This window comes from Dipodomys merriami, unplaced genomic scaffold (assembly GCF_024711535.1).
Source record: "Dipodomys merriami isolate MVZ:Mamm:240054 unplaced genomic scaffold, mDipMer1.0.p SCAF_4, whole genome shotgun sequence".
Lineage (NCBI taxonomy): Eukaryota > Metazoa > Chordata > Mammalia > Rodentia > Heteromyidae > Dipodomys > Dipodomys merriami.
In genome coordinates this window covers 22,359,199-22,372,367 of record NW_027205603.1, presented here as the reverse complement: position 1 = coordinate 22,372,367, position 13,169 = coordinate 22,359,199, and the positions used below count along the sequence as shown (strand labels likewise).

General features: G+C 33.6%; 1 protein-coding gene across 2 annotated transcripts in view; it reads left to right on the top strand.

The window, feature by feature from the left end:
- Positions 1–5,869: 5,869 nt before the first annotated feature.
- Positions 5,870–13,169, top strand: part of Ccdc7 (coiled-coil domain containing 7) — a 196,349-nt gene continuing 189,049 nt past the window's right edge. For both annotated transcript variants that reach the window (XM_069990678.1, XM_069990677.1), the window contains exons 1-4: positions 5,870–6,125; positions 10,127–10,449; positions 10,881–10,973; positions 12,636–12,716. In XM_069990678.1, coding sequence (XP_069846779.1) covers positions 10,171–10,449; positions 10,881–10,973; positions 12,636–12,716 — 453 coding nt within the window. In that variant the 5' untranslated portion in view covers positions 5,870–6,125; positions 10,127–10,170. The remainder of the gene's footprint in view (positions 6,126–10,126; positions 10,450–10,880; positions 10,974–12,635; positions 12,717–13,169) is intronic.

The following is a 13,169-nucleotide window of genomic DNA, read 5'->3' as shown; positions in this document are numbered from 1 at the left end:
CCACCACCACCACCAACAACAACAACAAAACAAGATTATCTTGCCCATGTAATTGTAATTCCTCTGTATGGTATTCTCACAATTAAAAAAAAAAAGACAAGAGGCTATATTCAAGTGTCATTTGGATCTGATAATGATAGTAATTCTACACTACAAGCATAAGCTTGATGCTATAATTTAGGCAACTAAATCTTGAGGCCAGGTGTATAATTGGGCAACATTTTGAAGAAGTCACTATTATTTGTAGCCTAAAAAATACAATATAGCCAGGCACTGGTGGCTGGTGCTTGTCGCTAGTTACTCAGGAGGCTGAAATCTGAGATCTGAGATCACGGTTCAAACCAGCCTGGTAGGAAAGTCAGAAAAAGCCAGAAGTGGAGTTGTGGCTCTAGTTGTAGAGCACTAGCCTTGAGCAATAGAAACTCAGGGACAGCACCTAGGCCCTGAGTTCAAGCCCAGGACCAGAACATAAAAGAAATGCAATATAATAAACTTTTGACTTAAATTTTAATGAATAGAGTATAATGAAAGAGATGGTATGCTGTTTCCAATTCTGAGTTAGAAAAAAAATTAGCCTGTCTCAGATTTCTTGCCTTTGAAATTGAGAGACTATGTTGTGAGGAGACTTAGGCCAGAAATATACCCTAGCCTTTCAGTGCAGGTGTTCCAGCTCTCTGCCCCAATTAAACCTTTAGCCAGTGACCAGTACCAATAAGCGTACCAATCATTCCTGGCCATAAACGTTTTGAATAATTCTAGCACACCAGCCCTTAAGCAGTTGAACTGCAGCTGAGAGGAAAAAGATTAGTTGTTCTCACAAAGCTTTACTCAAACCACAGATTCAGGAAGAAAATTGTTTTCATAACTATCCATGGTTAATTATTAAGGTAAAGTGATATGAAAATGGTCTTTTAAAAAGACAGTAAGAAACAGGGATTACCACAGTAGAAATTAGTCTTCTCTAAGGAGAAGTGCAGTGAGTTATTGAATTAATGTATTAAACAGTGACAACTACAAGAAAGATATTTGAATTACCGAGGAAGACAAGACATTAGTCTTTACTTGGTTGTAAATTGCTACAACTAGGCAATTTTGTCTTTTATAAGCTTATCTAAAAGTAGGTGTACAGAAGTATGTGAAGTAATCAGGTATGAGTATAATGGTTGATAACAAATGAATAACAGTTTTATTTAATTATTAAAACCAATTGTTTTATTGATTTCAATTCTTTGATTTTACACTAGGAAGCAGCTGTACTTATTAACAAATCTCCATCATATCTTCAAATTCCTTTCCACATAAGAACACTATGGAAACATTTTTAGACTACAAATGTCTCTTAGATATTAAGAAATTAAATGCAAAAAGAATTAGAAATTGGAGAAAATTATTGCTTTTATTTCACATTTGTTTGCATGTTGAAGACCATCTATGGACAATGTTTTTATATGTGATATGGTTTGGAATTCCAGTTATTTCAGTTATTTTATCAATTTATCATTGATACATTTCCTGAACACTTCTGATTTTGTAATCCTGAATATTTTTTTCCATGGAATAAACTGTTTTTTTGTGTGCATCATATATTGTCCTATAAAATACAATTAAACTTACTGCTATATTTTTTTATCTCTGTCTGATTATGTTAAATATAGGTGAGTACAGGCAAATTTAATTTCTGAGAATGTAGAATCTGTGCCATGAAAAGGATCAACTTCAATATTACACAAAGAATTTGATACTGGGTCACAAGAGGAACTAGTTGTGAATTTAAGATGACAACAAGTTGTTTGTGCAATAAAGAAACCTGACAGCATTTTCTCATTTAATAATTCAATTGGATTTGGTACTGGATTAGCGAAAGAGGTCTAGATCTTTATATTAGAAATGATAATTCAAAAACAAACCCACATATTAATTGCAAAGTGATTTCTAAGATGTTTTCCAAAAACAAATATATGGAAAAAGTAGATCTTTTTTAAATCAAGACATTGTGGTAAGACATTTAGATATCTACATGCAAAAGTTAGACTATGATAATATATAGCTTTGTATAAAATGTTCTCTATAAATGCTCTCTGTGAAATCAATCCAAAATATAGCAGCAAAATGAATAAAAAATTAAAACTCTGAGAAACCATCAGAATAAATCTTCCTATCAAATTTGGTGATAGTTTCTATGCCAGTACACCAAAGGCATAAAAGGTAAAATAGTTTACATAAAAGTCAAATACCATTGTGCTGAAGTCTTCCTAAAGGAAGGAAAAAAGGCAACCCACTGTATCAGAAAATATTTAAAAACCACATATTTTTTAATTGAATATAGGATGGAAAGGAGATTTTTATAGATAAAATTTAAGTGAAAATTAAATTTAAATATTGAGAGATTAAAGATAAAAATGGGTAATTAGTGATATAGAACTTGGTCAAAGTTCATGAAGAGAGATATATACTCTCTATACGATCTCATTTATCATTAGAAAGTTCAAAGGAAAAAATCATGTCTTAATTCATATTACTAGGATGGTAACTTTTTCCATTAAAGAGTGCAGAACTTGTTGGCAAGCCTATGGAGAAACAATGACCCTCAATTTTGACTCAATGCAAAATTATGCAAACATTTTGGAAAACACTGAGCTCTTTCAAAGTTTAAGCATAATTGCAGCAATACCTAACAAGTTCACTCATAGTATTTTTCCAGTAGAAACAAAAATATGTACAACCCCCCAAATCAGTATGTAGTACGCACCTACAGCAACAATTAGTAACAAATTTATTTCCCTTTTTACCTATAAAATAAATATATGATGTAATTTCAACGTTTCCCTACAACATTTATATCACATTCTAAATGTTCAAAAATGGCAATTATCCACTTTTAAAAATATAAGCAGAAGCACAGATGAAACAAAAAAGATTTTGGTCAAATGACTGACACTTATAATCCTAGTTACTCAGGAGCTAAGATCTAAAAGGATTTCAATTAAAAGCCAACCTGGGAAGAAAAATTCCTTGAGCTTCTATCTCCACATAGTTAGCAAAAACCTTGGCTGGTTGCATAGCCCAAGTTATAGACACAAGCCAAGCAAGTACAAGTTCTGGTCAGGCCCTGAGTTCAAACTCTATAATTATTAAAATAAACAAAACCCAAAAACATCTATAGATAACATTGTTCATAACTATTCTTTTCTTTTCTTTTCTTTTTGTCAGTTCTGGGACTTGAACTAAAGGAATAAGCACTGTTCTTGAACTTTTGTGCCCATAGCTGGCATTCTACAGCTCTGGTTTTACCAGAGTTAGTTGGAAATAAGAGTCTCATGGAGTTTCCTTCCCAGGCTGGCTATGAACCAAAATCCTCATATCTCAGACTTCTGTGTAGCTATAACTACAAGCATCAGCCACTAGTATGCCTGGTTATAACTATCATTTCTAAATTCCTTTTGCAAATAAATATCTTTACATAAGCAAAATTTTCTCTCTTTGCTTATTGTAAATATTTTTCTTTATATTTTATAATGCATCTATTTGCTTTCTATCATGCCTTCTTATTACCATTTGTTCTTTAGATTATCTTTAATTAGTTGTTCAATAGGGTTTCAATTCAGCTTGTCAATTTATGAGTATAGTGTACCTTGATCAAAAGTCACACCTTCCATTATTCTCCCCCTCCTATCTCAATCCTACCCATTTCTTTAAGTTGTTTCATTCCATTTTCATATATATATATATATATATATATATATATAATGAATATTTTGACTGTATTTTCCCATGTTTCCACTGTCCATTTGTCTATCCCTTTTCCCTTTAGCCCTACCCCCTGGCAAAGTATGTTTCTGTTTTCTGGTATTACATTTCTTAAACTGTAAGTTATTTGTTTCTTAAACTGTAAATTCAGAAACTGTAAGTTCATACCTTTTGCCTTCATTAGATGTTCGTCCAAAAAATTTCATGAAACTCTTTCAAGCAAATATTATATATTTAAAATGAAAGAAAATCTACAATTAATGTCTCTTTTTGGGGGTGAGTCCATTGTAGTGACTTTATTTTAACTAAAATCACAACTTTAAGCACAGTGTCTCTTGGCAATTAGAACTTTTAAAATATGAATTTGATTGAAGTCACAAATGCATGTTGGTAGGGCAGTTTTTGGACTGCAGGTGCATGGATTCTGAGGCTTACCAAAAGTCACCAATGTTAGAGCAGCAGAGATAACCTGAGTGTGACTACTTCAAGCCATCAAAAGACTCCACCCTCCTCCTGTGAAGCAGGAGGCAAAAGTAAATGTTAAAAAAAAAAAGCGGGGCTGGGAAGGTGGCTCAGTGGTGGAGAGCTTGCCTTGCATGCCTGAGGCCCTGGGTTCCATTCCTCAGCACCACATAAGAAAAAAGAAAAAAGCCGGAAGTGGCGCTGTGGCTCAAGTGGTAGAGCGGTAGCCTTGAGCTGAAGAGCTGAGGGACAGCGCCCAGGCCCAGAGTTCAGGTCCCACAACCGGACTCCCCCCCCCCCCCAAAAAAAAAAAAGAAAGAAAGAATGCACACAGCAAGTACACAAAAATTAAAAAGGAGATTAGTTAAGAGTCACAACTAATATCTTTATGTAAAATCGCTGAAGTTTTAAGTTATTTCTCCTAATTATAAAGTTTACCAAGTTTACAAAGTGAAGCTATTCAAAAATGAAAATTTTCTGCAACTTGGATTCAAATATAAATAGAAATAACTTTAAGATACAGAGTATACCACTACTAATATCACAACAACGAATTAACTTTAAATCAAACTGCTAGTCAAGCAAAAGGAAAAATATATTACTTTGTTTGATAGAAAATAATATACTACATTTTTTGTTATTTTCAAATATTTTAGGGCACAAAATATTTTGAGAATTATTACTAAGTCCTTAGGTAAGGGAAATCTTGTTTTAACAAGTATTTGAATTAGTGTTCTCAAAAGCTAATATGTAAATAATATGTATTATTCTAGGCATTGTGTATATATTTAATTCATTTTAATCCTCAGAATTCTGTGAAGTTAGAAATATCTTAGTTATTTTATAAAACAAAGACTGGGGCAGAGCATAGCTATGTAAATTGCCCAAGATAATGTATCTGCTCAGTGGCAGACCCAGAATTTAAACACAAAATTCCTAGCTCCACAACATGTGATTCACCAAATGTGGTGGAAATATTTATCTGCAAGTAATTTTAAGTGATATAACAGCAAATAATAATTTCAAAATCTACAATACTTTAAAAATAAAGACTTTATACTTACCTGGTTTTGAAATCCTACTTGCAGAAGTGATTGATTTTTGTAAAGAAACTCCTTGACAGGAATCCTTCATGCATTCAGCTACTGACTCCTGTGTATTCAGCAGATAATGCATATCACGGACAAGTCATAATGTGTGATAGTTCACTTTTCTATCACATGTGAACAACTTCTCCTTGTGCCCCCAGAATTCTAATTAATGAATTGGTACCCCTGACATTTTTGAGCACGTCGTGCAATCAAATTGTAAGAATACAATCAGTGGTACAAATCTGCTTAAGGCATAGTGCTCTCCTTCGAGATAGCCCAATTTTTTTAGTTTTTAAAAATTATTGATTTGTTTGTTTTCTTTATCTCCAACAATGTCGTAAGCACGGTTTCCTCGTTTCTCCCACAGGGACATAACTGCTGATTTTTGGCTTGCTGTATTTCTCACGCCCCATTCGCTGATTTCGTTGTGTTTTGTTTTCTGTAGTGCAGGCATAGCTGGTCAGAGCATCAATGATCAGAGGCGCGTGCCCTGCAGTCAGTTGTTGCAACGGAGGCCCCTGGGCACAAAGGGTTCAGAATGGGACCGGTGGCACGAGCCCTAAGATCGTTGCAGCCCCGGTAGGTTCAGAAAACATCCAGCTGGAGCAGGGGGCCAGGCGAGCTGGCCCTCATTCTGTCAGCGCAAATGCCAATTTGTAGACTATGCGGACTGGCTTCTGAAGAGTTTCCTGGCTTCTTCTTTGAAGAAAAGCTAGGAGACTCATAATTTCTAACGTTTCCAGACACATAATTCCTCGCCTAAGAGCACGCCTCGCTCCAAAAAGCCAAATGACCAAGATTACAAATTTCCAACAATCTCTTCAGGTACAGCCACTAGGAGTGAAAATGGTGGGGGCGAGTTCATTTGGTTCTTTCATAAGAGAGAGGCATCTCGCTTTTGCATTCCCTGATACTGACTGCACCTTAGCAGCTTTCTATTTTCTGTGCAGGATATAAAGAAAATTATATTTCTGACTCAATCACCACAGTTGACTTCTCTGCTTTTCTATAATTTCTCATAAAAAGGTTTGAAATAAATAACAACACTGAAGTTTAAAACTACAAACTACTTGTCATAATGTCAGTGAAAAACTTGCACAAACTGATGATGATACAATATGGTTGTATACGATGTAAATGTAGTAAATGTGTATAATCATTCGTGATTTTCTTATTTGCACACGTATTCCTTGCATGGAACTATTATATTCATATTTATGTATCAGTTTACTTTGTGAATCCATTTGTTTGGCCCTTTTGTAGTGGAGAAAGGGTTTTCTCAAGGAATACAGTATTATTTCAGTTTTAAAATAGTCTAATGTCTGCTTTTCCTTTCTGTTACTATTAAACAAAACAAAATGAACAAATGGCTGAGTCAATCTTTTATACCTATCTGAAGCAAGTTGTCATGTTTTAAACAGCTTTTCTTGTTTACTTGGGGATATTATCCCAGCAAAATCAGTACCAGGTACATATCTTGCTTTCCATTTCCATCCATTTACCTATGAGTAAATTAGTCTGCAATAACCAAGTAGAGAAATTCAGTGGTTTGAGATACAAATCTATGGTTTCCATGGTTCCAGTGACCATGAATCCAAAAATCATGGTGTTGGCAGGATTAGCTCTTCCAAAAGTCCCTTAGGGAGAATATGGAACTTCCCTCTCAGCTTCTGGTGGGTAGTCACAATCTTTGGTGTTCTTGGCTTAGAGACTCTTTATTACAGTAACTGCTTGTTTTCATGTGCTGTTCATGTCTGGTTTTGCTTTGAATTAGAAAGCCATTGACAGATGGCTGATGAATAATCTCTCTAATGTTTCTAGTTTCAAAATTGTTTTATTAGCATACATTAGTTGTGCAACCTATATTGAAATACATGGTTTGTATTCTTCATGTAGGAAATACTTGTTCTCATTTGTTCGGTTGGAGATGCTGGCCAAATGCCATACCACTGAGCCACACCCAGTCCTCAAATAAAAAGAAGAGAATGTCACTGGAGTATGGACCTTCTAATTTTTTCTAAACTCACCTTAATTTAATAACATTTACCAAGACCCTATTCCAACATGGTTACATTCACAGGTGGTAGGTTTAGAATTGAATATATTTTGAGATAGGTAACAAGTCATTAGTAGACAAACTTAGTAGTTTCCATATGGGAAAATTTTCCTCTTGCTCATATATCCTTTCCCCAGCAATACATTGTGTACTTACTGCCTTTTGTAGTAAAATATCTGGAGTATTTCTATATTCATACTTACTGTTTCCACTTTTACTCTGCCAGTTCTCTTCTGAATTATGTCAGGTAGGCATTCACCTCTAATACCGTTGATAAAACTATTCCAGTCTTGCAGATCACAGATGCCCAGCTTCAATGTTACTAAACCCAGCTGTCAGTGCTTCATTCTCCTGCTACCTTACATAATATTTGTCACAGTTCTCCTGTCAATCTTCTGTGATCCTGTCTTCATTTTGCTTTCTGTATGTCTACTCTTGTCTCTAATTTTGTGCCATGAGCTACTCATGGAAGTCTTGTTTCTTGGTATATTTAATGAAATTTTTTGACAATATAATCTCTTCAACATTTTTCTGATGCTTTGTTTTGTTAATTTCATCTGAGTATCTGCATTATTTTCTTATTAACTTAAAACATCTAGTTACAATTACAATAAGAAAAAATAAATTTTCAGAGGGGAATTAGGCATAAATTGTTTTTTTTCTGTGGATGACTGAGAAGATAGGATCTGACTATATCAGGAGCTTATATTGAGTTACTATCTGAGATCCTCTTGCCTGGGTATAAGAGTGTTAAAATTGAAGGTGTGAAACACTATAACCATCTTTAAGTTTTGTAATGCATACACTTACTATTATAATAAAGTTTTCAAAAGAGAATTTTATTCTGCCTTAAGATGAAATTTTAATAATATTAGCACCAAATTATCTTTTTAAAAAACTTTTCTTATACTATGATTTAAAACTAATGCTTTCAACTAGTTTTACAGTGTTCCTTTGAAACAAAGAAGACAATTGAACAGTTCTCGGATGAAGTAAAAGTTTTCAGTGATATCAGAGGATATTTGCTAGGTTATTCACAATTAAGTTCATAACTGTATTAGGAGGATATTATTATATCTTTGAACACTTTAGTATTTAAACAAATTTTAATAAAAATGTGAAAGAATTGGTTAATATATTCCTTCATAATTAAGAAACATTATTACTATCTTAGAAAGAATGATGTCTGTAGTTGGGCTTATGAACTAACTCAGTGGTTAATGGTCCCTTTAATGCCCTACTATATTGTTGGTGGGATTGTGAACTTGTTCAACCACTTTGGAAAGCAGTATGGCGGTTCCTCAAAAGACTCCACCTAGAGCTCCCCTACCCAGCAATCCCTCTTTTGGGCATTTACCCAAACAAGGCTATACTAAAGCTGCCAGCACAACTATGTTTATCACATCATTATTTACCATAGCTAAGATATGGAACCAAACCAGATGCCCCTCAGTAGATGAATGGATCAAGAAAAGGTGATATATATATATATATATATATATAATATTATATATTCCATTATATATATCATGGAATTCTATCAAGAAAAGGTGATTTATATATATTATATATTCCATTATATATACATATATATATATATATACATATATAATGGAATTCTATGCCTCCATCAGTAAGAATGACATTGCCCCATTTGTTAGGCAATGGAAAGACTTGGAAAAGATTATATTAAGTGAAGTAAGCCAGGCCCAAGGAAACATAGGTCCCATGGTTTCTTTTATTTGTAATAACTAGTATATGTCTAGAACAAGCAGAAAAGGTCACAAGCTACGGACATATGACCACATATGATGCAAATGTAAAAGCGATCTTTACTAGGGTTTTTGCTGTGAAATATCAACCAAGATATATTTTGAGAAAAAAGAAGCTGACTACTCAAACATCTAATACCATCAGTTTCATATAGCTTATGAATAAATTCAAAAAATCTTGAAGAACAATTTTGTCAATAGAAACATATTCACCAAGTAGCTTCAAGTCTACCTCCTTTGGATTTGGTTGACTGCACATAGGTGACATTGATTTGATCCAAAAAGTATCTATAATGACGAGACTTCATATTGAGCAATGTATAATGTATATACTTCTGCTGATGTGGTCATGCTATTTTAGGCTACTTAGGGAAGGCTTTGAAAACCAATTTGTCTAGAATTCAGTGTTTGCTCTGGTACTTATAACTGAGCAACCACTTTGCACTCTCAGATTTTCTATTTGTAAAGTAGGAATAAAAATCCTAGGTCATAAAAATTTAAGGAAGGTAGAGTACAATAATACTTGTAACATATTAAACCATACTACACAATTTAGAAGTGGGAATGATTAAGCACCAAATATTTTTATTTACTTTGGCAAAAGAAAACATTAAGTGAGATATTTCGTGGTATTTAGTGAAAAATATTTCAGGGGAAATCTTGTTGAATGACAGAATTTTGGGAAGTGAAGGATTCATTAATCCTATGAAAGGTAATAAAGAAGATGGAGAGATATTCACAAGTCAATTACCAGAAAGGCATAAGTTAAAAACCCATTAGCTATGCACGGACATATCAAATCTGTAGTCATTCTCCTCTCTGCATTTCCCCAGCAAGAAACTAAGTGCCTCTGGAGGATAAACTGTATTCATCAATAACAATGTATCCCTAGTAAACGGTTACGGTAATAAAAACAAGATATAAATTTAATTAGAATGCTTTAAATTTTTGTTATGTAAATAGTGGAAGATTTTCTCTAAATCAATGTTTATCCACAGGGAGGAATTTTTATGTGGAATTTATAAGCTACCTGGATAACAAAATGAAGCCGACAAAACACATTTCAACTCCTAGTCACGCTTTGGCAAGTGCTCCAGAAGTGCCTTATAGGAAACAACTACTCAATTTATCATTGTCACCTAAAGTAAGGGAAAAACATGGTGCAAAATTAGTACATCATAAAGCTGAACCAATGGTCATAAAATCACCACCAACAGGAGAAAACATTATGCGGTATGCTCTGCCCATTCCATCCATTCAGACAAAGAGATTAATAGCAGGAGATGAAAAGATCAAAGAAATTATCAAACACCTCATCGTGGTAAGAAATTTTCTAGTCTGATATTGGTAGGTGTTGCCACAATGGTCTCCATGTTTGATGATCTACTAGCGGGTAACACAATATTCAACACATAAAAATGACAAGATTTATTATAGAAGGCATGTGGATGGAAGTCTGGAAAAATCCAACTCTGAAGTTATAAGAGGTTTCTTCCTTTGAGTACCAGACAACATGCTTGCTTCCTCTGCCAACAAATCTTGACAACATAAGTAAAATGTTTATCAGAGGAAATTAATACCCTACTGCCTAGAATTTACTTGTGAGATAGTCAGGAGGTAACCTCTGCCTTGCACATACAAAATTCCAACCTCTCACTAGGAAAGCTAATACTGGCACAATTGGTTTTATATTTACATTTCGTGGCTAATTTTAAACTACTGATGCAATTAATTTGCTTTGCATTTTTATAGGTGGTTTCAGGGTTGGAAGAAACTTATGGATTTAGTTTTGACAATATAAAGAGTAAAAAAGCTGACTCTGTGCAGGAAGACTTATATAACTCTGTAAGTATATATGAAACAGTGATTAACATTAGAAAGAGTTAATATTTGCTTTTGGAATCCATAGGCTTTTTTCATAGATAATCCCTTGTCCATGTAAATGATCTTTTGGGAAATGTGATATTAGTGTATTAATTTAACCTACTAGGCCAATCCCTATTCTAAAATTTTAATAAGGCATACCTGTGTCTTGAATCTACTCCCCCCCAACCACCTCAATCTTTAACTCAGGGAATTGTACTTGCTTGACTTTCTTGTTTACAACCAAGTGCACTACTAGTTGTGCTACACCTCCATACTTCCTGTTAGCTGGTTAATTGGAGATGAAGTCCCCTGAACTTTTCTGACTTCAGACTACAATTCTCTAATAATCATCATTATGAGAAGCTAGAATTACATGCGTAAGCCTTTATCATCTGAATTATATCCATATAGTAAACATTTTCAAATAACTGAATTTTTAAAAGTAATCATCTTCTACTTCACCTCAATCACTAATTGACAAGTTGACATCCTTTGATCATCGCATCTAGTAACTGTTACATAATTTGAATCTCTGGCCCAATCCTCCAACTTTCCTACTCAGTCTGATATTAGGACTCCAGAGAATATATATGAGCTCATTATAATTTGCTATTTTGGGTCCTACTGATTTTAGTGCCCCAAATCTTCCTTTAAACTTCTTACCTTAAATTTCATGATTTCCTGTTTTTATTATCATTCCTTTCCATATTTTTCAACTTTTTTCACTCCATCTTATCTCTTTGTTTTATATGGTTAAAATGAAAAGTTTGTCAAATTAATATACATATACTCTATATTTTCATAGCTGAATTAGAGTTTGGGGAAGTTTCAAGTACACTAATGGCTTTGCTTTATATTTATGCTTGGTAGCTCCAGTCCATTCATTTTCCCAATCTCTCAATGGTTAGAATTTTCCTAGGAGTATGTCAAAAAGTATTAAGGGAACATAAGCTACATGACAAACTATCAGAATCTTAACTGATATGAGCATCTACATTTTGTTCATCATGGATCACTTCACTGATTTACAAATCACTTCCCTATTAGAAATAACTTAATCATTTTGTAGGGTTCATGTTTAACTAGGTTTTCTTTAATTGCTCACTAAGTGAAAATAGTAGTTTTTGGCTTTGGGCAAATAACTTACATTTAAAGTTATTCACAATCTTTCTATATCACAGTCTCTTTCCTTTCTTCTTTTCTTTCTTTGTTATATTGCTGGGATCAAGCCCACAGCCTCTCTCATAACAGACTGAAGATTCTACTAGTTAACTGTACTGCTAGCCATGCTGAATACATATTGTGGGTGCATTCATCAGGCCAGTCAAAATTTCAGAAAAAAAGGCTAGATGCTTGATTTACTGTAAGGGGAAAAGCAGAAAAGAGATTTAACTGGGTATATGTCATTAATAAGCCACTCTCAAAATGTATTTTTGTCTGCTTTTTTTCTTATATAGTATATTTACTAGTATAGCATTTCAATCATGATTTCCTCCCTCAAATGTTTGAAGGGATATGAACTACACAACAAACCAAAATGTTTTGAAAATTTAGAGAAATGTAACCAAGAAATATGCAACAGACTAATATTCACATGTTTTGAAATTAAACTTACTTTTCTATTTTGTTATTTTTTGAAAGGTTGGAAATTTGAAATCATTCATGACATATTGTTCAGAACTTGCAACTCAGCTAGAACAATCATGTAAAGAAGAGCGTTCTGTATGTATTCTGTATAAAATGCTAAGAGCAAACTATTAAAACTTGTATTTGTTACTGAAAATTTAATGTCATGTCAATCAATATTAGCCTGTATTCAAACATTTAAATAATCACAAAATATTTAAAGTATAATTTTTTTAAGTTAGCCTTCACATAGTCATTTAGATCTTTGAATTTTTCATAGCATTGATGGTAACATGTACTTTCAGCTGAAAAATTATTGCTTTATTTTGGTTTTTAAAAATGTATTTATATCTGGATGCTGATGGCTCATACCTGTAATTCTAGCTGTAAGTGGAGCTGAGATTTGAGGATTGCAGTTCAAAGCCAACCTGGTCAAGAAAATCTGTGAGACTCTTATCTCCAATAAATTACCAACAATGGCAAAAGTGAAGCTGTGGCTCAAAAGTGGTATATACCTTGTTCTGAGCAAAAGAAGCTCAGGGACAGCAC